The sequence below is a fragment of the Alosa sapidissima genome, chromosome 23 (genome assembly GCF_018492685.1).
Source record: "Alosa sapidissima isolate fAloSap1 chromosome 23, fAloSap1.pri, whole genome shotgun sequence".
Taxonomy (NCBI): Eukaryota; Metazoa; Chordata; class Actinopteri; order Clupeiformes; family Clupeidae; genus Alosa; species Alosa sapidissima.
In genome coordinates this window covers 12944803-12971302 of record NC_055979.1, presented here as the reverse complement: position 1 = coordinate 12971302, position 26500 = coordinate 12944803, and the positions used below count along the sequence as shown (strand labels likewise).

At 45.3% G+C, this 26500-nt stretch overlaps 2 protein-coding genes across 13 annotated transcripts in view; one reads left to right on the top strand and one right to left on the bottom strand.

Moving 5' to 3' along the window:
- als2b (alsin Rho guanine nucleotide exchange factor ALS2 b) overlaps positions 1–26028 on the bottom strand; it is a 31602-nt gene extending 5574 nt beyond the window's left edge. Inside the window, exons 1-32 of one of the 12 annotated variants that reach the window (XM_042079879.1) lie at positions 26010–26028; positions 24721–24791; positions 24126–24274; positions 22602–23740; positions 21963–22407; positions 21346–21438; positions 15759–15927; positions 15239–15335; positions 14605–14682; positions 14173–14364; positions 13686–13857; positions 12734–12923; positions 12409–12474; positions 10671–10833; positions 10314–10373; positions 9776–9907; positions 9488–9616; positions 9273–9296; positions 7661–7731; positions 7356–7422; positions 6861–7063; positions 6618–6683; positions 6210–6308; positions 5571–5735; positions 5083–5194; positions 4875–4952; positions 4418–4551; positions 2859–3023; positions 2606–2723; positions 1362–1519; positions 1083–1190; positions 405–581 (exon numbers count right to left, since the gene is read on the bottom strand). In XM_042079879.1, the coding sequence (XP_041935813.1) occupies positions 405–581; positions 1083–1190; positions 1362–1519; positions 2606–2723; positions 2859–3023; positions 4418–4551; positions 4875–4952; positions 5083–5194; positions 5571–5735; positions 6210–6308; positions 6618–6683; positions 6861–7063; positions 7356–7422; positions 7661–7731; positions 9273–9296; positions 9488–9616; positions 9776–9907; positions 10314–10373; positions 10671–10833; positions 12409–12474; positions 12734–12923; positions 13686–13857; positions 14173–14364; positions 14605–14682; positions 15239–15335; positions 15759–15927; positions 21346–21438; positions 21963–22407; positions 22602–23740; positions 24126–24274; positions 24721–24737 (5036 nt within the window). In that variant the 5' untranslated portion in view covers positions 24738–24791; positions 26010–26028. The other 11 variants (XM_042079877.1, XM_042079882.1, XM_042079878.1 and 8 more) reach the window with 11 other exon arrangements.
- Positions 25945–26500, top strand: part of cdk15 (cyclin-dependent kinase 15) — a 46382-nt gene continuing 45826 nt past the window's right edge. The window contains exon 1 of the mRNA XM_042079894.1: positions 25945–26087. The gene's annotated coding sequence lies outside the window, so the exon portion shown is untranslated. The remainder of the gene's footprint in view (positions 26088–26500) is intronic.

Here is a 26500-nt window from a genome sequence, read left to right as displayed (position 1 = left end):
CAGAAAAAGACATAAAGCACATGGTCTGACTAGAACAGTAGATTACACAGTGTGTGTGTGTGTGTGTGTGTGTGTGTGTGTGTGTGTGTGTGTGTGTGTGTGTGTACATGCAGATCCATGGCCATGCACATTTACATGGTGTGTGGTGGCATTTTTATCTGTACTTGCTGCAAGTTTCTCTATGTGGGTGTGTGTATGTGCGGGTGCATATTTGAGAGAGTGTATGTGTGTGTGTATGTTAGAGTGTGCATTTGTATGTACTGTATGTGTGTGTGTGTGTGTGTGTGTGTGTGTGTGTGTGTGTGTGTGTGTGTGTGTGTTATGCATGTTAGAGTGTGCGTGCGCGCGCGCGTGTGTGTGTGTGTGTGTGTGTGTTTGTGTGTGCGTGTGTGTGTGTAACTCACTGCTGCACTCCCAGGAAGGCGAGGAGCGCCAGGTCAGGCTGCTTGTTGAGGCGCAGCACACACTCCCAGTAGACGTCCTCCTCCTTCTCCTTGTCCAGCGCGTACAGCGTGAACAGGGGCGGGTAGAGACGGGGCAGCAGCACGGGCAGCAGCAGGGCAGAGCTGCTCACCACACGCCTACACACACACACACACACACACACACACGCATAAACACACAAATAAACACAAAGAAGTTTATTTATTCATGCATATACAGATACATACACACACACACACACGCACGCATAAACACAAAGAAGTTTATTTATTCATGCATATACAGATACATACACACACACACACACGCACGCATAAACACAAAGAAGTTTATTTATTCATGCATATACAGATACATACACACACACACACACACACGCATAAACACACAAATAAACACAAAGAAGTTTATTTATTCATGCATATACAGATACATACACACAAACACAAACACACACAAGCAAACACACACACATACAGAGAAAGAAGTGTGTTCATGCATATACAGATACATAAATACACAGCCATCCATCCATGCAGACATTAATGCATAGAATAAAGATATACCCCTTGAAAAGCGCTATATAAATGCATATAAATGTTATTGTGTTGCTGTTGTTGCATAGGGCGTTCTCTTACCGCGGAGCATCCAGCTGGGCATCAGAGGAGATGGAGTCCCTCTCCTGCTGTGCATCGGCCGTCTCCGGGATCAAACCGCCCTCCTCAGGAAGATCTGGGAACAGGAATCTGTATACACACACACACACATGCACACACACACACACATGCACACACACACACAGAAGAGTTACCTAGAGCAGCACACACCCAAGTATTCAGAAAATATGTTCATTAAAATGGCATTATGACCCACAGACACACACACACACACACACACACACACACACACACACACACCTGACGATCTGGAAGATACGACTGAGATAGGACTTGATCTCGTTGACGGCCTGAGGGAGGAGTCTGCGGTTGGCCCCCACGCCCACATAGGTCATGCGGTACACGGCAACCAGCATCTCCAAGAGACGACCCAGCGGGTGCAGTGGGGTGTCACATGCCTAGAGGTCACAACAAGGTCACACGATCATTCATATTTCAACACTGACAACCGCTTTGTCTGTAAAGAGTTCTGCAGGATTTGTAATATTCTATATTAATAATGTAATATTCTATTTAAAATACAAGCAGAAATGCATTTGACAAACAGTTCAACTACACCTATGCTTACATGTGGCCATTTAGATTCACAAAGTCTAATGACTTAAAGGGTAACTCTGGCCAAAATGCAACCTAGGGTCTTTTTGTGAATATACCCGAGTCAAACTTTTGTTTAAAAGCATAATTAGGACGGAAGCGGCACTTTTAAGATGGACTGTTTTGTCGGTTTCTTGTCAAATGGCCTTTTGAATGATTGCATCAAAACTCACTTCTTGACTGGCAGGTTGGCGGCGATCGGAAAAACCAAGTGAGTTGCTCAAAACCTTTATTTTTAGTAAACTCTGTGTACACAAACAATGTTCTCAATGCTCGAGTTCATGTGTAGAGACCTTGGTGATACTTCGAGCAAAGGTTCATGTTGTGTCGAACCTTCTTAGTGTTTTAAAAATAGCGATTTTGATGCGATCATAGTAGTGCCCCTAGCACTCCCATTCAAAAAGTAATTTGACCCGAAAACGACAATATGGTGAATCTTAAAAGTGGCGCTTCTGTCCTATTTTTGATTTTAAAAGAAAGTTTGACTCGGGTACATTCACAAAAAGACCCTAGGTTGCATTTTGGTGAGAGTTACACTTTAAGTCGCAGTTCAAGCCAATCCATTTCAATTGTGACTAAATGGGGGAGATACTTCTCTAACTCCTAACACACTCCCTGACAGGCACAAACTAATACACACAACTCATCTGAACAGCATAAACATGGCATGTACTGCATACTATGGCGAGTGCCTCATCAACTCATTATTCTCTCATCATTATCTTTCTCTTTCACACACAAACACACACGCACACTACTGTGCCTTCGAGAGGTGTAAACACACACGCACACACACACACACACACACACATACATGCACACACACTGGTGTGAGTCCATCTGTTGTGCTGCGGATTAGTGCAGATTAACCCGGTGTGAGGTCGGCTCACCTTGATGAGGTAGTGGCGGATGGTGTCATACTTCTCCATGGTGACCGGCCCTTCATGTTGTGGGATGATCTCGAGGCTCTCGAGAGTTTTATGGTGAGAGCGAGACAACAGCTCAGGACTGACAACACACACACACACACACACACACACACACACATATTAGAACACTATCACCCTAACCTTGAAACATCATAATTGAGTCTGTGTGTGTGTGTGTGTGTATGTGTGTGTTTGTGCATGTGTGAGTGTGTACCTGTCCCTGTGTCTCTGGCGGTTGGTTGTCAGGGCAATGGCGATGTTGTCCCAGGCACGGCTAGTCTCTCCCTGCCCTACGGTGTCCGAGCCCAGCCTCCTCCAGCACTCCTCAAACACCGCCAACCACTTCTCCTCCGACGACACCGCCAGACCACCCAGCTTACTGCACACACACACAAAATCAATAAACCAGCATACACAAGCACATAAACATTCACAATACTAGTGCAGTGCCCGTTCAAACATGCTTTTCCTGTAGATAACCTGTAGCCCAATTACATGCCCGCAGGTAGACCTGCTTTAAAAAATAGGATGATGGAGAAAACATCATTCCAGCTAAGCATTCAATAATGAATACTGAATATTATATTATAATATCATAATGTGCAGTGAGCAGAATTTTAGCATGGCTGTATGTGACATTTTTTACAGATCAAAATGACGTAAGCCTATCAGCTGTTTTGAGTCAAGGCCTATTGAATAACTTGATGATAGAGAAGACAAACCATTTTTCTGGAATGATGCATCATCATATGAAATTTGCAACAATGTGAAAACAATCTCTGTTAGCCTATAAGTGACATCACGCTCTGTCTGCCACTTGTCTGTAGTTGATCAAAATGACATAAGCCTAAAGCTTTGACTATATGACTATATGTTTAGCCTATTGAATAACTTGATGATATAAAAGACAAACCATTTTGTGAAATGATGCATCATCATATGAAATTTGCAACGATGTGACTTAAAAACTGGTCTCTGGTAGCCTATAAGTGACATCACGCTCTGTCTGCCTCTCGTTGTCTGTAACTGATCATGCTTGCATGTGTGGCATTCTGAAACGTCCTAAAATTCGGGACCATTATCTCTCGTTTAAATTTGGGACCTTGCAGTCGGAATTGTCATTTGTTTATTCAAAGTGTAAAGATTGTCCAAAGTAGCGTGGGCTATTCAAAGTGTCAGTTTATTGCACATCATGTTTTACATAGTTTTGAATAGCCACTGCATACCTGTGTTTGTTGGTTTGTTGCAAAATCCGCAGATTCATTTTAATGCAAGCAAACCACATTCAGGGAGTCTTTATTGTTGAGGTCAGACATGATAATCACCCACACATCTTGCACTCACTTAACTTTTTACCTGCGGATTAAGTTCTGCCAATATCCGGCTATCCTCTCTGGTAGCCTACAGTGCTGTGTAAGTGAGAGGGGGAGTGGCTACAATAGAGCGAAGAAAGCCAATGTGTGCTTCTTTTACCGATATATTGGAAGATATCTTTTGCATTTCTTATCCAAATATCGTCAAACATGGCACTGCACCTACTCGTGCCCGTAGCAAGATAGCTGCCAAGTTTCAATCAATCGGACTAACGGTTCAACAGATATGTGACACACACACACTGACACACAGACAGACATTCCTGCAATTTATAGATAGATGCATGAAACAGACCAGAAAACACTCACAACAGACAAAGTGTGTGCAGTCCGTACACACACACACACTCACACACAGAGACAGACACACACACACACAAACACGCACACATGGACTCACAGTGTGCGGCTTTTGTCCTTGTCGGAGTCGTAGAGGTTGGGTTTATAGTAGCAGCCAGAGATCTTGAGCCCCGTGCCCCACACGCCACTGAAGGAGCCCTCGATGTAGTCCCCATTAGGCATGGTCAAAATACCCTACAGGGGAAACACGGCAGGTCAGAGTGTGCGTGCGTGTGTGTGTGTGTGTGTGTGTGTGTGTGTGCGCGTGTGTGTGTGTATGTAAATGGAAGATTGTGTTCAACAGGGAGCATGATGTGTTCTGATAATGTTAGTGTTCAAATAGGTGTATGAGCGAACACAGCAAGCTGTGTGTGTGTGTGTGTGTGTGTGTGTATGTGCTTGCATTTGTTTGTGTGTGTGTGTGTGTGTGTGTGTGTGTGTGTGTTTGTATGTGCTTGCATTTGTTTGTGTGTGTGTGTGTGTGTGTGTGTGTGTGTGTGTGTGTGTGTGTGTGTTACCTTCCCACTGAGAGTCCAATCTTCAGAAAACTCTCCCTCAAATGTGGTGTCATCTTCAGAGAGCAACACCCCAGTACCCTATCAGAGAGAGAGAGAGACGAAGAGAATATAAGATTATCCACTCTACCAAGAATGCATTATCATCTATATCCTATATCTATATGTGTGTGTGTGTACTATACAGTGTGTGTGTATGTATGGGACTCACCATCATCTTGTTGTTGCTGAAGGCTCCCTCATAGTAAAGGCCAAATTGGGTAACAATCACTCCATGGCCCTGCCTCTGGTCATCCTGCCATGTCCCCATGTACTTCTCACCTCTGTGCAAACATACATACATATATACACACACACACACACACACACACACACACACACCTTCAGAGTGGGTCTGACTGAACACAGACCTCATTAATGTCATTTTCATAAACCCAATGGAACCTTGATGTTGACTTCAGTGACCTCTATCTATTTATGACTTCTTGTACAAATGGAACCAAAAATGGATGTGTGTGCCTGTATGCATTGGATATGTATGGAAAGTGTGTGTGTGTGTATGTGTGTGTGTGTACACGATAGGTGTGTGTGTGTGTGTGTGTGTGTGTGTGTGTGTGTGTGTGTGTGTGTGTGTGTGTGTGTGTGTAGACAGGATATGTGTGGAAGATGTGTGTCTGTGGAGGGATGATATGGGATCACCTGGTGATGTCATCGAAGACACCATAGCCACACTTCCTGTCATTGACCCATTGGCCAATGAAGACACTCGGGGAAGAGGAGTTCAGCTTGCCACTGCGCAGCATCCCGTGGCCATGACGCATGTTGTCCTGGAAACAGCCCTCGTACACCTCACCTGTGGCATACCTGCACACAACCAACCACACACACACACAACCAACCACACACACACACAACCAACCACACACACAACCAACCACACACACACACACACACCTTTAAGCACACCTAAAATCCATACAAACATACATTTTATTCTCACACGCGGACTACACCGGGTTCGCAACTGAAGCGCTCTGTTCACGTAAAAATAGTTTTAGAACACTGGTGTACATTTTTTGAACGCACGCGGCACGATCACGTCTGGTGTAGCTAGTTCCATTGACTATAGTGGAAGCTAACTGCAGCAAACGTAATGCAAACGGAACGCGTCCGTTACATGCCCGGTGTAGACTCCCTGTTAGAGTTGTAGTCACACACACACTCACACTCACACTCACACCATTTCAGACTCCCTCTCTCTCACACACACACATAGGAATACACACACACACACAGTTCAGACTAACACACACATGTGATGCCACTTCCCAGACTGACCTGTATGTCCCAAAGCCATGCATCTTGCCCTCCTTCCAGTTGCCTTGGTAATGGTCACTCTTATTCGGGCTCTTAGTGGGGGCAATGTACTCTCCAAAACTACACACACACACAGACAAACACACACACACACACACACACACACACACAGACAAACACACACACAGACAAACACACACACACACACACACACACACACACACAGACAAACACACACACACACAGACAGACAAACACACACACACACACAGACAAACACACACAGACACACACACACAGACAAACACACACACAGACAAACACACACACAGACAAACACACACACAGACACAACATTACATGTTAAGCACTTCAGTTCAGCTTATTGACTGATGTATTTATGAGTTGATTGATTTGAGTAACACATACCCGTCTTCCAAACCATTCTTGAATGTTCCGGTGTACACTCTCCCATCAGGCCACTTCACCATGCCCCTATAACACAAACACACGCACACGCACACACACACGCGCGCACACACACGCACACGCACACGCGCACGCGCACACGCACACGCACACGCACACACACGTGTCACCACCTGTAAACCATGGAGGTTCCCATCCATCCGTGCCCCTTTTCTCCCACTCCTCTCCCCCAGCGAGGCTCACCTGCCATGGGGCTTCCCTGCCACCCAGCGGCCCTCGTAGGTGGCATCCTTCAGACGTCCGTCTTTATAGAATTTGTATGACGCCGTGCGCGAGATGGGTGGGTCAGCTCTAGGCCCCCCACCTGCGGCCAGAGACGCAACCTCTGACCCCACGCTACTCAGCGCCTGCTCCACTGCTTGGTGTATGGAACGAAGCCACTTCGCCTGGAATTATGGGACAGATGACCTCCTCAGTCTGTGACAGAAGCCTTAGATTCGTAATTATACCCTAATGAATTTCATTAATACTATATCCCATTTCTGATCACCTTAATATGCTAAACAAGAAAGGACAGGCTGAGTTTGAATGTGTAATGTCTGAAGTTAGCTCCAATCTCATGTTAAACAACTACGCATCCTTTGAGGTGTAAGTGTATGAATGCTTTCTAGCTTAGGGTCAGCAATGGCCAGAGTGGAGCAGGATGATGAAGATGAGATCAAGCGAATTCTACTGCACCTTCTCCATTGATGACGACGCCAGAAGAGTGAAGGTCTCTTCAGGAGTAATCACCTTCAGTCCAAACCTGAAACACACACATGCACACACAGATGCATAGACAGACACACACACGCACACACACAAACACACACACAGCAGGAGAAAATGCTAAATGTCCTTAAATGAAAACATTCTGGCACATTCTGATCACATTATTCCAATCACACTATGGCTTCAACTTAAACATAGCAGGTTCTCCCGGACATGATCCAAAGAATTAAACAAACAGTTATCATAGGTAACAGGATGATTAACAGACTCACAGGCCAGTGTTCTCCTCGGAAATAGGCTCCACCCAGAGTGTAGTCAATGGGAACACATGATGGGTGGAAAACTAGGGGGGGAACACAGGAAGAGAGAGACCAACAACATCTATACAATTCTATACAGTTCAGTACCTTCAAACCGGGACCTCGAGAAGGCCATAAAGACACAGCAAAAGTCAACACACAATAGGAGGTCACAACTAACACAATACAATTGTGAATACATGTGCTGTACTTTCAAGTATGAGCTTAAACATCTAAAGAATGCATACGGGAAAAAGACACAGATTTACTGGTACGTGCATGCGCATTCACATGCACTCGGGCACACACACACGCACACACAATCAAACACACACACATTATCAAACACACACACACACACACACACACACACACACACACATTATCAAACACACACACACTTTCAAATACACACACAAGCACACAAACCTGTCCTCTTGGGGCATAGAGGAAGGGGTCTAGAAACTGAAGCTACTCCTCACACTGTCATACAACAGCAACGGCCAAGGCTCCACACTCTGAGCACCAGAATGACTGTGTGCCCCACAATGACATACACCAATGCAGCACAGAGCGGATGTATCAAACGACCCCACAGACAAGCCCAATGACCTGCGGACTACGCAGAAACAAGATACAGTATGGGCATTATGGTGCAATGAAACACACACACACACACACACACACACACACACACACACACACACACACACACACACACACACACACACAGACAAACAGATACACACACAGACACACAAACAGATACACACACAGACGCACAAACAGAGAGACAATCAAACACACATACACACAGTTAGTTACTGACAAATGTGCATAGCACGTGATGAGGACTGAGGATTGGTGCATGGCTGTGCGTAGAGCCCGTGTCAGGGAGTGTCTGACCACCGGCCTCAACACAGCAAGGGGATGGTGGGTGTGAGAGTGGGAAGCCTTGGCCGTTACCAGGGCTAGATGGGCACACTGTACTCCGATGCTGGCACACGCGAGAGGGGTGGCGGGCGTGGGGTGGGGGGCGCACAAGGGAGTAGGCAGGGCTCAGCTTGGGTTTCATCTGCCGACTGCCAGGTCATCCAGGGGGTGGGGGAGGTCACTTCACCATAAACATACACATCACCTTAATCACAGTAACATGTGTACAGACATCATCCACTCACATACTGTCAGAGTGGTGTGCTGATTAACATTGGGCGAATCTATTTCTATTCGATTTATAGTTTGCTTTGGTTTTGGTCAACTACACAGTGTTTTCACTGTTTTTTGTATGTCCTCATTCACATTCCCGAATTAAAGGGCCTGGACCTGGCCGTGAGCAATGGTGTCATGCTGAGCCCTAACCACAAGGGGGCACTGTGCTAGAGTAAGGAGAAGAGGGAGAGAAAGGAGCGTGAGATAAAGAGAGAAAGGAAGAAGGGAGAGACATAGAAAGAAGAAAGAGAGAGATGGGGGAGCAAGAGAGAGGGAGACGGGAGAGAGAGAGAGCGAGAGCGAGAGAGAGCAAGAGAAAGCGAGAGAGAGAGAAGGATGGGTAGAGAGGCTGCTTCCTTGATGGGCTCATACTTACGAGGCTTTTATAGGGAACCATTCCCTGACAGAACAAAGACAAACATCAGAAACACAAACAAACAGCATAGGGTAGACCAGATAAGTGCTAGAAGAGGAGCAGTTGGAGAAGAAAAAAGAAAGCAAGTGAGAGAGAGTGAGAAAGAGAGAAAGAAGGAGAGGATTAATATTGGTTAGAGGGATAGGGAGAGGGAAGGAGTGGGATAAGAGACTCACCTGTGCGTGGACAAGAGCATCGTTGAAGAGGATGAACCAGTTCACAGAGAACCTTCCGGCATTCTGCAGCGTCAGCGCCTTGTTGCTGCTCTCACACACCAAGCGGCGAGACGCCTTCCGCAGGGAATCCTGGGATAGAGGAGGACCAAAGAGGTTACTGTGTACATGTGTTCAATTGTATACTGTATATGATTAATCCAAGTGAACAAACACATCTCCATGTACCATTTCAACAAAGGAGACAAAACATGCACACGCACAGACACACACACACACACACACACTCACAGTCATTTTGCCAGGGAAGCTCTTCCAGAAGTGAAGAGTGTAGTCCGCCTCCTTCCTCTTCCTCTTCAGATGAAGGACCAGAGACTCAAACTTAGAGCAGCCGTCCTGCAGCTTCTGATAATCTGGAGAGCTCTGGAAATACACACACACACACACACACACACACACACACACACACACACACACACACACACACACACACACACACACACACACACACACACACACACACACACACACACACACACACACACACACACACACACACACACACACACACACACACACACACAGTGTGTAACCTGTACTATATGCATTTATGTTTATGAGTTTGGGTGAATGTATTTAAACCGTATGGACAGCAACTGGATTTCACTGAACCCAACACCAACCAGTATAATGACTGCATAGATCACTCACATCACATACAAATTGATCACTGTTTATTTTGAAAAGTATCATGTGTTCTTGCCATTCTCGGAAGTCAACTGGAGCGGGTAAAGAAATAAATTACCTCTCAGTTATTTAAATCACTTACTTCTCCATGCATGCTTTTACAAGGAATGTATGTCGAAGACTCCCCACTAAACTCAGATGGCTGAGGGCATATATTGGAAAGGATTAGTTACTACAGTGTTTGTGTGTGTGTGTGTGTGTGTGCGCGTGTGTGTGTGTGTGTGTGTGTACTGTACATAGCAGATGGAAAATTTGCGGAGCAGGCACCCGTACTCCTGCAGGTGTGTGTGTGTGGGTGCATGTGTATGCAAGTGTGTGTATCTATGTGTGTGTGTGTGAGTACATGTGTATATCTATATGTGTGTGTGTGTGGGTGCATGTGTATGCAAGTGTGTGTATCTATATATATGTATGTGTGTGTGTGTGTGTGTGTACGTACCACCTCATAGCAGGTGGCCAGCTTGAGCAGCAGGCGTCCGTACTCCTGCAGGTGCTTGATGGGAAGGTGGAGGAGCGAGAGCAGCAGGTCAGGAAGAGGAGCGCTCTCGTCTGCACTCTCCACCAGGCGCTGCACCACCTCACAGCCCTTACCAAACAGGTCCCTACACAGAGAGATGGACACTCACACACCTTACCAAACAGGTCCCTACACAGAGAGATGGACATTATGTTCACACACACACACACACACACACACACACACACACACACACCAAACAGGTCCCTACACAGAGAGATGGACATTATATTAACACACACACACACACACACACACACACACACACACACACACACACAGCCCTTACCAAACAGGTCCCTACACAGAGAGATGGACATTATATTAACACACACACAGCCCTTACCAAACAGGTCCCTACACAGAGAGATGGACATTATGTTCACACACACACACACACACACACACACACACACACACACACCTTACCAAACAGGTCTCTACACAGAGAGATGGACATTATATTAACACATACACACACACACACACACACACACACAGCCCTTACCAAACAGGTCCCTACACAGAGAGATGGACATTATATTAACACACACACACACACACACACACACACACAGCCCTTACCAAACAGGTCCCTACAAAGAGAGATGGACATTATATTAACACACACACACACGCACACACACACACACACACACACACACACACACACACACAGCCCTTACCAAACAGGTCCCTACACAGAGAGATGGACATTACATTAAAGTAAAATTCCGGTTTTTAGCACTTTAAGGCCCTTTTCTGGTTTGTTTTAGATGAACTAGAGTGGTGGACACCGAAATTTTGACGATTGGTCCCGTCTCGACTTTTCTGACTCATTTTGAATCGCCTTTGACTTCTCAGGGTGGCTGGCAATGGGCATACTGTAGTAGGCTACTCAAACATGTCCTAAAACAACCCTTAACGTTCGTTTTCAAAACTGTGCAACTCACCGAGTGGTTAGTGGTGTTCGTTGATTATTAAAAGCAAATATATCGGCGCAATGTATGACTTCTTATTTGCTATTGTGGAACTATTCACAACCGCTCAATATTTGAACCTGAAGCATAGACGGTGGCGCAGCTATCAATGTGCAATGAGTCTTCCAACAGAAATCAATGGGATTTTACAAAATGCCAAATAAAACACGACAGAAACTGAATTTCGCTACGCTACTTGTTTTGGAACATCAACGAACACCACTAACCACTCGGTGAGTTGCACAATTTTGAAAACAAACGTTAAGGGTTGTTTTAGGACATGTTTGAGTAGCCTACAGTATGCACATTGCCAGCCACCCTGAGAAGTCAAAGGCGATTCAAAACGAGTCAGAAAAGTCGAGACAGGACCAACCGTCAAAATTTCGGTGTCCACCACTCTAGTTCATCCAAAACAAACCAGGAAAGGGCCTTAAAGTGCTAAAAACCGGAATTTTCCTTTAACACACCACAGCCCTTACCAAACAGGTCCCTACACAGAGAGATGTACATTTCACACACACACACACACACACACACACACACACACACACACACACACACACACACACACACACACACACACCTTACCAAACAGGTACTGTAAACTCTAAACTTATCAAACAAGTCTTTACAGAGCGAACAAAATGCAGACACAAACACAAACACACGCACACACTTACTGGCAAGGTTTTGCTAGTGCTTGGAAGCCGCCTATGACCAGGAAGTTCCCCACTGCAGTGGCATACCTGAGGAGACACAAGGAAACCAAAAAAAACAATAAGAGAGTCTAAATCAACATTGTGTAATCAGAGGTACTATTACCCACAACACAATGACCATAAGACAATGTCTTTAATGAAGTGGAACATCTTACCTAAATAATATGACGGAAAACAACATGAAAGCACCACAATATGGAAGTGTATTATCTGGTGATTGCACATGTGTATGTGTATGTGTGTGTGTGTGTGTGTGTGTGTGTGTGTGTGTGTGTGGTCTACCTACTCTGTGTAAGCGTCCATGAACACCTGTGCGTTTTCCAGGATGACAAGGCCTTTGATGTCCCGCGAGCGTCTGAGGAGGGACGTCAGGGAGGCAGAGTTCTGACCAGTCAGCTGACACACCCGATGAAACCGTCCAATCAGAGTTTGCAAAAGGCCAGTGGAGATCGGGCCGAGGGATGAACAGAGATTCTCTACACACACACACACACACACACACACATAAAAACTATTGTTCAAACATGTTCTGTGTTGTGGGGTAATTTTCAGTAGTAAGAGTAACCAAAGAATACAACCTAAAGCTCCTTGGGTAAGAAGCTGGGTCCTACTCACTAGAGGTTAACTGGAGCGGAGTTCTTCAACGCAGTTTTATAATGTTTACCCATTTTATTTACGTCTTAATATAAGGTCTCATCCGCTTTACTTGTGTTTTGACTCTGGTGAGTTTAGTGTAGTTTTATAATGTATTCCCTCACGTGAGGTGTGTTTAATTCACAAACACAGGCAAATGTTTTCCGAACGTTTGCAAACAGGTTTCTGCTTGCCATGAGTTTTTGGCGAACGTTTGCGAACACTCGCAAACAGTCTGAGGAGGTAGTTCTCCGTAAACATACTGTTACATACGGAAACACCGTTACAATGGAATGTTTACGCCAAAATCGTTCAAATTGAACTGTTCAGAGAAAGCATGTTTGCCATGAATGTTCGGCACTGTTTGCCAAATTTGAACACACCTCTGCTTTAAGGACAGGCTGTGGGAGTTCGGTTCTATTCTCTCACCTGCTTTAATGAACGGCTGTGGGAGTTCGGTTCTATTCTCTCACCTGCTTTAAGGACAGGCTGTGGGAGTTCGGTTCTATTCTCTCACCTGCTTTAAGGAGCGGCTGTGGGAGTTCGGTTCTATTCTCTCACCTGCTTTAAGGAGCGGCTGTGGGAGTTCGGTTCTATTCTCTCACCTGCTTTAAGGAGCGGCTGTAGGACATGTATTTTGACGCTGGTGAGTTTACAGTAGCATCTCCTTTCGGCGGCGGCCAACTCGTGCAGACTGGCGATGAAGCCCATCACGTTCTTATCCGCCACCGCAGCACACATCTGACCGCCCGCAAACACGCTGCTCACGTAGCCAAGCTGTACACACACACACGTACACGCACACACACACAAATAAATTATACTTGTATACATCCACTCATATGGTAAAAACTACTGTATAGCTAATTGAAATGCTAAAAATGCTAAATTTCAGGATGCTTTTTAACTTTATTTTTTATAAATGGTCATCAATGTGCCTTTGTCTTTACCAACATGCAGTTAATTTAGTTAAAATGTTTTGCAGTGAACAGAGCGCTGTAACTATTACCTACTATGTTCATTATGCAAGTGTTGACAATGGTGATGAAGATGATGGTTAGGGTGAAGATGGTGATGATGGTCTGTACTCACATTCATGCAGAAAGGGAGCAGGACGGGCTGCTGGGTGTAGCCCCCTGACCCCTCCTTGGATGTCTGGCCCGGCCCTTCCCTGATCTGCTGTCCGCTGTAGTACAGGATTGGTTGGAAGCAGTCGCCGTCGGCCAATAGCAGCGTGTGCTGCTGGCCCGCTGCCACGTCCCACACACGAATCCCTTCTGACAGCTACGGCAACACGGAGGAGACAATAGGTCAAGTAGGGGCACTACCTCCTGACTTCTACTGAGAGTCAGAGCCAACTTGGTAATGTACAAAAACTTGCGCGCGCGTTGTGTGTGTGTGTGTGTGTGTGTGTGTGTGTGTGTGTGTGTGTGTGTGTGTGTGTGTGTGTGTGTGTGTGTGTGTGTGTGTGTGTGTGTGTGTGTGTGTGTGTGTGTGTGTGTGTGTGAGTGAGTGATGTGGTACCTTAGCCAAGCGAGGTATGGTGCTGGGTGATTCCATATGGCCGAGCTGACCAGAGCTGTTACTACCCCAGGAGAAAACCTGTGAAACACACACACACACACACACACCACACACACACACACACACACACACACACACACACACACAGTGTCATTCAGAGTGGCTGATAAGCTTTGACTGTGGTTATCAGAAGCACAAGGAGAACGATCATGAGCAAACACTTTAAGCTGCCGCTGGAATGCACTGAGCTACCAGGCACCACTTATACAGGGCAGACCATGAGAGCCTGAAAAGGGTGACCACCAGTAAAGGGTGACTCACAGTCTACGCAAGCTTCACGAATGTGAACGCCTGTAGCTACGCAAGGAGGGTTAGATGTGTACTTGCACATAGCAAAATGTGCTTTAACGTTATGGAAGTGTGAGTGCCACATCATGCGATTCAAATAGAGGCACATCGTCCACATAGATTGTGTAGACTACAAAAGGCCTGTTCAATAAGTGTGTGAACTGTATCTGTGTAGCTTGCACACACACACACACACACACACACACACACACACACACACACACACACACACACACACACACACACACACACACACACACACACACACACACACACACACACACACCTGAGATTGTGCAGTGAGGGCCAGGGAATGATGAGCACCAGCTGCTATTCTCACCACCTCCTTGCTGCTCAGACTCTTAATACACAGAGGCTGCGACCTGAGAGGGACAGAAAGCGAGAGAGAGAGAGAGTCAAAAGAGACAGAGTGAGAGAGTCAAAAGAGACAGAGAGAGAGAGTCAAAAGAGACAGAGTGAGAGAGTCAAAAGAGTGAGAGAGTCAAAAGAGACAGAGTCAAAAGAGACAGAGTGAGAGAGTCAAAAGAGACAGAGAGAGAGAGTCAAAAGAGACAGAGTGAGAGAGTCAAAAGAGACAGAGTGAGAGAGTCAAAACAAGTGACAGCATTCAAACTTAGCAAAACAAAATAAATAAAAATGTAGACCTCGTGGCCCAAGAAATAACTTTTTGCTTTGTTGTGGAAGAGTTGCAGTGCATTCAGTATGTGCAGTATAGTCTATCTTTGCCTTTGTATACCTGCCAGTCTAGTGCCAGTGAAGTAGAGCAGTGCATTGTGGGTACTGACCTGGTCTGAAAGTCGCCATAGCCCAGCTGCCCTTCCTGGCCCCGACCCCAACTCCACACCTCTGTCTGCAGGGAGGGCAGGAGGCTGTCGCCCTCGGTAACCACCGGGGGGGTGAGGGGTGCGGCCTTGACACGCGAGCGACTGCATCGACGCAACAGACGAGGAGAGACTGAGGAGGAGGGGGAGAGGAAGATGGATGGATGGAGAGAGACAGAGAGAGAGAGAGGAGGAGGAGAAGGATAAAAAAAAGGAGAGAGAAAGTTGAAGAAGATAGGATGCAGAGAGAGATGCAGCAAAGAGATAGAAAAAAAACAAGGACCAACAGATAGGGGAAATTGAAAGAGGGCATTGATGGAGGATGACAGGAAAAGAATGAGGGCAATGGACCAGACAGAAAAGAGAGAGAAGGGGAGAAATAGATGGAAGCAGAGAGAGGAAGATGAAGAGAGGGAAGAGCCATGAGAGAAAAACAGAGGAGAAAGAAAAGAGACAGTCAGTTAGACAGTTAGGAGAGAGCAAAAGAGGAGAGAAAGAAAGAAAAACAGAGAGAGGGAGAAAGACAGAGAAAAAGAGAGGAGGGCATTGACAGTGGATGACAGGCAGAGAAAGAGGGCAATGGAGCGGTGTGAGAGAGAGAAAGAAAGAAAGAGAAGGAGAGAGAGAGAAAGAGAGGAATAGAATCAGCCATGCGCCTCTGACATCAGGCAGAAATTCAAATAGACTGTGGATACACTCACAACCTCACTAAACCACAAGTAAATAAACTGAAACACACAAGTACACACACACACACACACACACACACACACACACACACACACACACACACACACACACACACACACACACACACACACACACACACACACACACACACACACACACACACAGACACACACACAGGCAGAGGTAAAATACTGCCGTGCAGCTAGAGAGTGACAAGAATACATAAACAGTTACACACACACACAAACACACTCAACCACATACAAACAGATTCAAACAAACTGCAAGATAACTGCACACGCACACACACACACGCACACACACACACAGGCAGAGGTAAAATACTGCCGTGCAGCTAGAGAGTGACAAGAATACATAAACAGTTACACACACACACAAACACACTCAACCACATACAAACAGATTCAAACAAACTGCAAGATAACTGCACACACACACACACACACTAATAAACTGCAAGTGGTGCAAAATAATCAGATGGTAGACGGAGTGGCTACACACACTCACTCAGTGTGCTGTTGTGTAGAACAGCTCCGCCACATAGAGGGAGAGCAGATAGCTAACAAACGTTCAGAAAAAGTCCTGTTGGCAAATTTGAGGAAAAGTCGGTAAAGGGGCTATTCCACACAATTTGAGGGTGCTGAATTCAAATATGTTGTCTACCAAGCTCAATTTTGAGTTTTAAGCTTGCTAATTAGCATAATTCACATATTTTTTGGTTTTGCCATCAGATATCATAGGAATTGCAAAAATTAAGGCATTAATATACTCTTTATGTATCAAATATGTTATAGGACAGGACAGGAATTAACCCAATGACCCTCAAGTAGCAAATGAAAATAAGATCAAATTTAAATATAAATTGAAATAATAGCTACAATTCAGTATGACGTTTAGAAGCAAAATAGATTCCTTGATAATAAATTGATAGAATAGTAGGTGACTGCTCATTTTTTTGTAGAAAGTACTTTGTCACTAACTATTATGAACAGTTGTCAGTCTTTACAGAGGATTTACACTGTATTTTTTTTACTGTAAAGGCGATTGTGCTTGCCTAGTTAAAACATCTCATTGGCGCTCTTTCCCATCATTTAAATCCCAGCCATGCAAAAAATGGAAGTGTGCATGTTTGAGGGTTGCTGAAGAGTGCTATGGAGATTGTATTATTTGCAAATAAAAATAAAATTTAGACAAGATATCCTTTATAGTGCAACAAAAAGAAACATTCTCCAGTGCATCATTACTGCATATGATTCTGAAAGGGAAGTGGACCTAGGACAAAACCTCAGCTATGAACTGATTAATGTCCCTGTACTGTAGCTATTGCAGATAGTGATGGTTATTTGTGAAGTGGAAATAAGTCATCCTCACTCAAGTGCTGTCTAGCAATGTGGAATGTCCAGTAGTGATCACTGCAAAAACTGCTCATTCAACACTGGTAATAGATGCTCAAGATCTAGTTATGTCTTTAGGGCACCCATCTGACTGCAGCACATTAAAAAAGTATGCAGGAAAGGTTGTAAGAAACTTTTGTATTGTTATTTGGTATTTGTTATGTGGTAGCAAATGATGTTGACTATCAAAGAAATAGACCTAATGTAGGAATGCACACAGATATTGCAACATACGCTCAGGCCAATCCAAACTTTTCTCGTTGGTGGAACACACTGCCAGTTCCTACAAGGGCAGGGTCATCCCTCTCCATTTTCATAAAAACTCAGCTCTTTAGAGAACATATCCTCTCATAGCACCACTTACAACAAGTCTTGCTGATCCTAGCACTTACCATCCGTCTTGAACTGACATTCAACTGTTTAAAAACAGCACTCACTGATGCACTTATTCTTACTGTACTCTACCGTTTTTAAATAAAATGGTTGAGAGAATTGCTTTAAAACTTAACTGTTACCATGTTGTTAGTCGCTTTGGTTAAAAATGCATCAGCCAAATGTAATGTAATGTAATGTAATGTAATAATGGTGTAGGCATATCTGATTAAGACCCAAAGAGTGGTTGAAACGTACTTATTAAATTACACTGGGAGCAAAGAAGATCTTCACTTTTTTCCCTTTGCAACTGTCAAAGAAATCCCATAAACACAGGAAGGCCTAGGGTAGTCTACTGTACATCAGATGGCCTAAAGATTAGGCTCTTCTGCATAGCATTAAGTGATTTGCATGCATTAATTTGAACACTGACCTTGATCTAGCCTACTTTGGCTATTTAAAGGTAATTTATTGCCAAAACATCACACAATATAAATGAGCTATAACAAACAATAAAGGACTTAATCACACACAAACTACTATTTTACTGACTACAAAAATAATAATTATGTAGGAAGTTTAGAAGTTTGAAACCCAGAATTGACCAAAAGTGCACCAAATTCAACACAAATGACTCAATACACTTGGAGGAGGCCTGCGTCCTTTCTTTTCCAGATATTTTAGGATTTGGATATCGCTTCAGTATCGAGTATCAAGATACTGTATTTATGGCAGGTATTGTATCGAAGTCATAATTTTGGTATCGTGACAACACTATGCCAGAGCCACTCTGTTTTCTAGATGTCGAGGATCGGAGGCTCTACCACCAACAAGTGATGCTGCTCAATGGCATATTAGAAGAGCTCATTATCAAGCTCTAGTATGGAGGCAAGCACACATACCAAATCCAGTGTTACTAGAAGTAAAATGTTTTTTACTTGACGGTTGTTGCTGACGGTAGATGCAGTTCTGCATTAGGCTTATTCCCGCTAAGTTCATATGTACTGTAGGATATATTCTGAGTTGAAGGTTATCTGTGCAATTTGTTATTGTGATGAAATGCATTAAACACCACGAGTGACACACTATGTTAGCAATAAAAATATGGTTGTGTTTTGATTAGAATTTCCGAGTTTATTACATGTTAACTGTAATCATGTTCCCATTAAATACGTTAATAAACTATAGTATGGCTTATTTAATGCTCAAACATGTATTTAGAGAACACTTTTATTTGGTTTTAGTGATTACTTTTGAAATCAACCCAATTTAGGGAAAAATAAGCAAAAATAATCGCTATTTTATGTTAAAATGCTGATTATGCAGCTTAGAACTCAGAATTGAGCTTGGTAAACAAAATATTCAGAATCAGCACCCTCAAATTAGGTACAAAGGGTGGTTTACCAACTTTTCCTCAAATTTGCCGTCAGAAGTTCTCTTCTGTGAAGCTGCTCTCCCTCTAACAGGGGATCACACACACACACACACACACACACACACACACACACACACACACACACTGGAGTACAGCGGCTGTGGGAGGGATTCAGCACCTACATGCACATGCAGAGGCAGACAGAGACAAACACAAACATACAGACAGACACAGACACACACACACACACACACACTAAAGGCTGTTTTATGCTTCGGCGTCGACTCCACGCAGTGACTACGTCATTGGCGTTGCTCACCCCCTAAACGAATGGCAAAGTCCATAGACTACCGTGTTGAAATACATGTGGGTCTCAAAAAAATTAGAATATCGTGGAAAAGTTAATTTTTACCCCCTAATTTAGTTTAAAAAGTGGATCTTTCATGTATTCTAGATTCATTAGATATAAAGTGAAATATGTCAAGCCATTACGGCTTACAGCATTATGTGTTACTTGTGATTTCAAAACGTTACTGACAAATAGAAACTTTACAAGCCGATAATAAATCCAGTCATTGTAACCAAAATATGTCTGAGTTTATATGCAAAGCTCATGTCAGTTAACTAGCATGTTGCTACTCCCCACAGTAGGCTGCTTGAAGCAGCCAGCTCAACACACAGGGCGTGTGGACCAATCACAGTCCTTGCGGTCTGAGTCACCTCGACGCGAGGTTACAATTTTTTTGGAGGCGCGTCAGGCAATGGAGATGGCGGAGGGCTTGGAGTGGGTACAAGGCGACACAGAGGGCTCTGCAATTCGACGCAGAAGCATAAAACAGCCTTACCACACAGCCTCACTGCTGGAGCTGACACCCAGCTAAATAAACCTCAAGCATTTTACACACACACACCACCGCCAAGATACACATACACACACTCAGGCAAACACAAAGCTACATACATTTAAACTAACACATAAATACACAAACATACGCAGTCAGACAGACAAATATGTACTCCATAGCCACATACACACAAACACATAAACATACACACTGATAAATTAACAAGTAGGCTGTGCACAAATACACAGGCTTGCATAATCCAAAACACACATATGAAAACACACTCACACAGACCAACTGTCTCTCTACCTACGCATCACCGCAAACAACCAACATAAAATAGGCAAAAGGACTGACACATAAGAAAAAACATAGCTGCAGTGATACACACAGGTGTGAATGTAGTCTCTAAAAGAGAGACACACACACACACACACTTCAGTCACCTTCAGTCAAGTGTGTGTGGTAAGGTGTGGCACCTGTGTGTGTGTGTGTGTGTGTGTGTGTGTGTGTGTGTGTGTGTGTGTGTGTGTGTGTGTTAGTTACTGATCTATTCACATCCTGTCCACCCCCTGAGGCGAAGCCATCTGTAATGCAAAGGTTTCTTGTGTGTGTTTGTGTGTTACGACACTGAAGGAGAATGACTATCTGCTGCTATGTGAACCCAGGCTGATAAACACAACATACTAAACACACAAACACTATTATAGATTTATCAAGAACATATTGATAAATGTCTTTTACACAATGGACAACCTGTCACTAATGCACTGAGTCCTATCAATCTCTACAGCACACTAAGTACCACTACAGCCCCCTATGGAGGCCCTGCATCCATTCACCATACAGGATACCTGTATTACTTTCAGCACTAACGGAACTCTGAGGAGATGGGTTTGATGCCATGGTAACAACATGCCATGGTTCGTCTGCAGAGCCTGAGATGTCTGTAATCATAGCGATGACAACCGATGGTCAATCAGTGTCCTCCCAGCATTCTGTACCCTAAACATATAATTGCAGTATTTGTAACACACACACACACACACCCTCTTTCATTCACATACAAACAAAGAAAAGAAACCACACACACAAACAACACACAAACACACACTTACTTTCCATGCCACCAAGGAAATCAGAAAAAAAAACCCTGGGGCTGCCACACAGAAAATCCGCAAGTCAAACATGTGAGGAATGTACCACATGATGCGTAAGCCCCGAAGCAAGAGCAAAGCTTGGCGTGTACACACACACACACACACACACACACACACACACACACACACACACACACACACACACACACACACACACACACACACACACACACACATTACCCCCACACAAATAAATAGGCTCATCAATCCATTCCCTCTTTCACCATTGACAGCAGTGTGAGTGCATAAATAAGCCTGCCAAAAACAATTGGCACAACACACACATACACACACGCCGGGCCCTTACTTACGCATCCCCCCGTATGCGGTTGATAAGAGCTGAACTGCGTATCTACCCTGAGACAGGAGCCCCGGCAGGGACAGGCGTCGGCTCAGGCCCTCCGCCTCTTCCTCGCGGATGTCCCCCAGGCTGGAGCTCTTCTTGCCCTGGAGCGACTCCTCCAGGCGGGCCAGACCCACCGGGCCCTCCCTGCCTCCCTCCGGAGGGGCCCTGGGGCCTGACGCAGGGGAGGAAGAGGAGGAGGAGGACGAGACCGGGTAGTAGTAGTTCATGACCTTGCGGAGCGAGAGCGCCTCGCAGGTGAGCGCCACGCGCTCGCCCACGACCGAGGCGCACGACGCCACCAGGCTGTTGAGGGCCGAGCCCACTGGGCCGCCGGCCGGCATTGCCATCACGATGGAGGTGGTGGTTTCATCGTCAGGGTCGGGGGTGAAGACATCGGCGATGGCGTCCGTCTGGGAGAGGAGGAAAGGGGAAACAAATATGGCCAAAGCAGAGGGATAGGATAGGGTTTGGGTAAAGGATAGATATAATATATAATATAATTTTTATACAGCACAACAAGAGTTGCAACTTGTGACCATACATCAAGTGTGTACTTATTTGTTTGTGTAAATGTGTATGCATACTGTACACTGACTGATCGAACCTGTGAATGCTGTGCCAGTTGTGGGGACTTGGCAGTTTGTTCCGACAGCGTATGGTCCGACAGTCTCTTCAGGTAGTCCTTCACCGCCTGCTCATCTGGATAGGGTGAGTTTTTAGCCCCTGTCCCCAGAACAGCACCCCCTTGAGTTCTGGAGCCATCCTCCTGTATGGTGCTGGGGTCTTGGTCAACCGAGTTATTGGTGTGCTCTGATGCTTCAGGCTCCTCCAGCTCCTTACAGGCCTCCTCTGCGGAGTCCAGGCTGGAGGGAGCAGCCTGATCCTGGGACGGAGAAGCTGCAGGGGCAGGGGAAGAACCAGGAGCCGTGAAGGACGAGCTCAGAGGCCTGGGGTGACTGTGGGTGGACAAAAGAGGCTCCGACGGAGAGCTCTTGACCTTCTGCTGACCCGGCGATCCCCCCTTCCCCCCCGGGCTGCCCTCCGAGCTCCGGCGGATCTCCCCTGCGACCTCGCCCAGTCCAACACCCACCTCCACCCCTAGGGGGCAGTGGTGGCTGTCGGAGATGATGACGTGGTCCTCCTTATCGGTCATGGTGTAGAGCAGCTGGTTGCACTGGCCGCACTTGTCCGGGGGTGGCCGGCGTGGCTCGGGGGTCGGCACCGGGCAGCGCACCAGGGCCATGCTGTGGAAGGCGCCGCAGGCCACCTGGAGCACGTGCCGCCCCGCTAGCCGATCCACCCGCTGGGGTCTCCAAGCCGGGATGGTGCCCACGGGGTACCCGAGCTGCGGGCCGCTGCCCCACGCCCACACCTCGTGGCGGGCCGAGAGCGCCATTGTGTGCTGCTCTCCACAGGCCAGCTCCACCACAGTCACCACCACCTGTGGTGAGGCGCAGGCCGACGGCAATGCAGAGGCCGGGTCGAGCTGGTCGACCACACCCACAGGGGTGGGGTTAGGGACAGTGGCGAGTCCTGATAGGCCGCACTGTCCGTGGGCGTTGTCCCCCCACATGTGCACGCCCCCGTCCTCTGTCAGTGCGCCGCTGTGGAAGCCGCCCGCTGCCACCGCCACCACCCGCTGTCCGCTAAGGCCCGCCTCCAAGACCGGCTCGGATGTCACCACTGACGACGGTGCCTGTGTCTGTTTCCATGACAATTCGCCAAAACTGTATACCTGCCCACCTGAAAGGAATTGAGTGGGGAAAAAAATGAGAAACCCTAACATACTGACTTTGCATGATAATAGCATAGTGGATAAGGAGCTGGGTTAGCATGCAGTAGCCTGAAAAGTTGTGGGTTCAATTCCCGGTTTCCACCGTTGTGCCCTTGAGCAAGGCACTTAACCCCAAGTTGCTCTGGGGAGAATGGCCTCGTAATATAATTGACATGTGTAAGCTGCTTTGGATAAAAACATCTGCTAAATGAGAAATTTAAATGTAAACAAAGTGTCAAGCGGTTGACTATGCCACCCTCTGATGTTTGCTCTCATTACGGAAAATAATAACCGTCATTTTATTTTGTATTTGAAACTCAATGAACAGCCTCAAGCTCCTCTCTTCTGCCTCACCCTCCACTAGAAGTACTCCATGTCTGTTGCCCAGGGCTGCCTGCAGCACAGGCCGGGAGAGGAGCACTTTTTCTGGGGTGACGCTGCAGGAGTAGCCCTTCCATGTGTGGAGCAGTCCACGCTCCCTGGAGCTTTCCTCCTCTCCAGAGCTACAGCAGAGAAGAAAAGCACCAAAAAAGAGGCGTTGTTCAGGATACAGAGAAACACAGAAAACAACACAGAGGAAACAGAGCTATGAATAGAAGACACTCACAGAAAAAAAAAAAAAAAAAAAGCTAAAAAAGAAAAGCTAAGTAATTGCAAAACATTTCACACACACACACACACACACACACACACACACACACACACACACACACACACACACAGAAGGGACAGAGGGCACAAGGATAAAAAGAAAACAGCACAGCATTCTCATGACACCACACCATAGGACTCTGTGACATTTGTAGTTAAAACTGGATACTGGGTGCTTTTGCATTTTGGAAATGATCTTCACAAATACAACACTATGTGGAGCAGCAATGATGAACCAGTCAAATCGTAGCACAATGAATAATTTCTCCACTGGCACAAATCTAGCACACATTCTTACCTCTTCTGATTATCCATATTCAGGCTACTGTGTTCCCATCTTTACGGTGTATGTGCAAGCGGTGATCAAACCTGAAAAAGACTGTGTTGAATATCAATGGTTATTTTCTAAAATTAGCGATGCTTGGGATTGACGTTGCACATGACCAGGTTGGGTAACAGCGATGACCGCATGTTGTTGACTGAGCACGAAACATCACGCTGCTCTTGCACTGGCTGACAGCGATGTTGTTGGCGAACGTGACCCTAGATGTGCCATTGATTCTGTACAAAGTCTCCAAGTACCCACGTAAATAATACTGATAAGATGATGTCATTGAAGGATAGTAGCTAGATAGTTTAAGTAAATTATGTTTTGCTGGTACTCAGCTTGCATACATGCCATCAGGTGAAAAGAAACGAAATTGTACTTTCACCCTGATTTAACAATAATTTCGTTTTGAGTGTGTGAAAGGCCTCCTTCAATATGCCAATATAATTATATGGTATCGAACCACCTTATGAAAAGATAGTACTATTTAATGGTTAATGTTACCATCAAACAGGTTAGCCAAAACTCCGGTGGGGTGTAAATTAACTTTCGAGGGTTAATTTAACGTTAACAAATATAGCCGATGTGTTAAATAATAATGCAATCATTATTAGTAGAATACAGCAGGAACGTTCGTTTTTTTCCTCCAGATTAGGAGGAAAAGTTTCGTTATGTAGTAGAACGTTTAGCTGCTAGATAATCCTAATCTACAACTCTCTCTGCACATATCGTTAGGGTAAAACAGCTAATTTAGCTATATTGGCCAAGACCGATGCCACTGAAATATGTCGTTATCAAAGAGTATAGTTCTAGTCGTTATCCAGCTAACGCTAACGTTGACAAGATGTAACGTAACGACAGCCCATTGATCTTTACCTGCAAATTGTGTTTCTTCACTTGCCACTGAATTGTCCAGTTGACGCCGTAAAATGCCTATGGGTTTTACATGTGTTGCGTTGTATTACAGAGCATCCAAACAAATACAGTGTGTTCTCAATCTGTAGTTTATACTCCGAGAGATCATCATTTGCTTTAGCAGCTAACGCTGAATAGCGCACACCCAAGTACACTGTTGTTGTGATGACTCCTTTGACGGGAAGCGACGAGGCTCAAACAGTACGCGTTTTTATTTCACTTTCCTACAACGGTAGCCAGAGAGGTAAACGTGCGCAATGTCATCATGTCTAGCAGACAAGTCGACGGCTGAAAACAACAACAGTGCTCGCATGACATTTTTCGAAATGTGTCAGAATGGTTACCAGCCATATTTGAAGGATACTCCGGCCGTCACAGTCATGATACTGATCTGCAGGTCAAAATGCAGTGATAAAAATATGGTAAGTTCTGGATGCGTTGGACTTGCTGTCACACACAGATAGCCTAATCGTCTCGGTCATTTGCAGGCTAGGCTACTTATCTTAACTGACTTAGGATGACTCCTTTAAATGTTATATATAAACGCAGCAACTCTATCTCTGTTTAGCTGTTCTGTCAGCTACTTTGATTCAAAATCCAATCCTGTTGTCAACATAGCATATAAGGATGCTACATTTGGTTTTGTAATGTAATTAACAATGATGTTTCATTGTTTCATGTTTTATTGAAGTGTTCGGTGATGAATTGTACAGATTCAGTATGCAGTAACCCCAAAACACACACACACACAGTAGCCTATGCAGTATACACACACAGACACACAACCACAAACAAGTGTTGCTCCCCCCTCCCACACACACACATAATAGACACA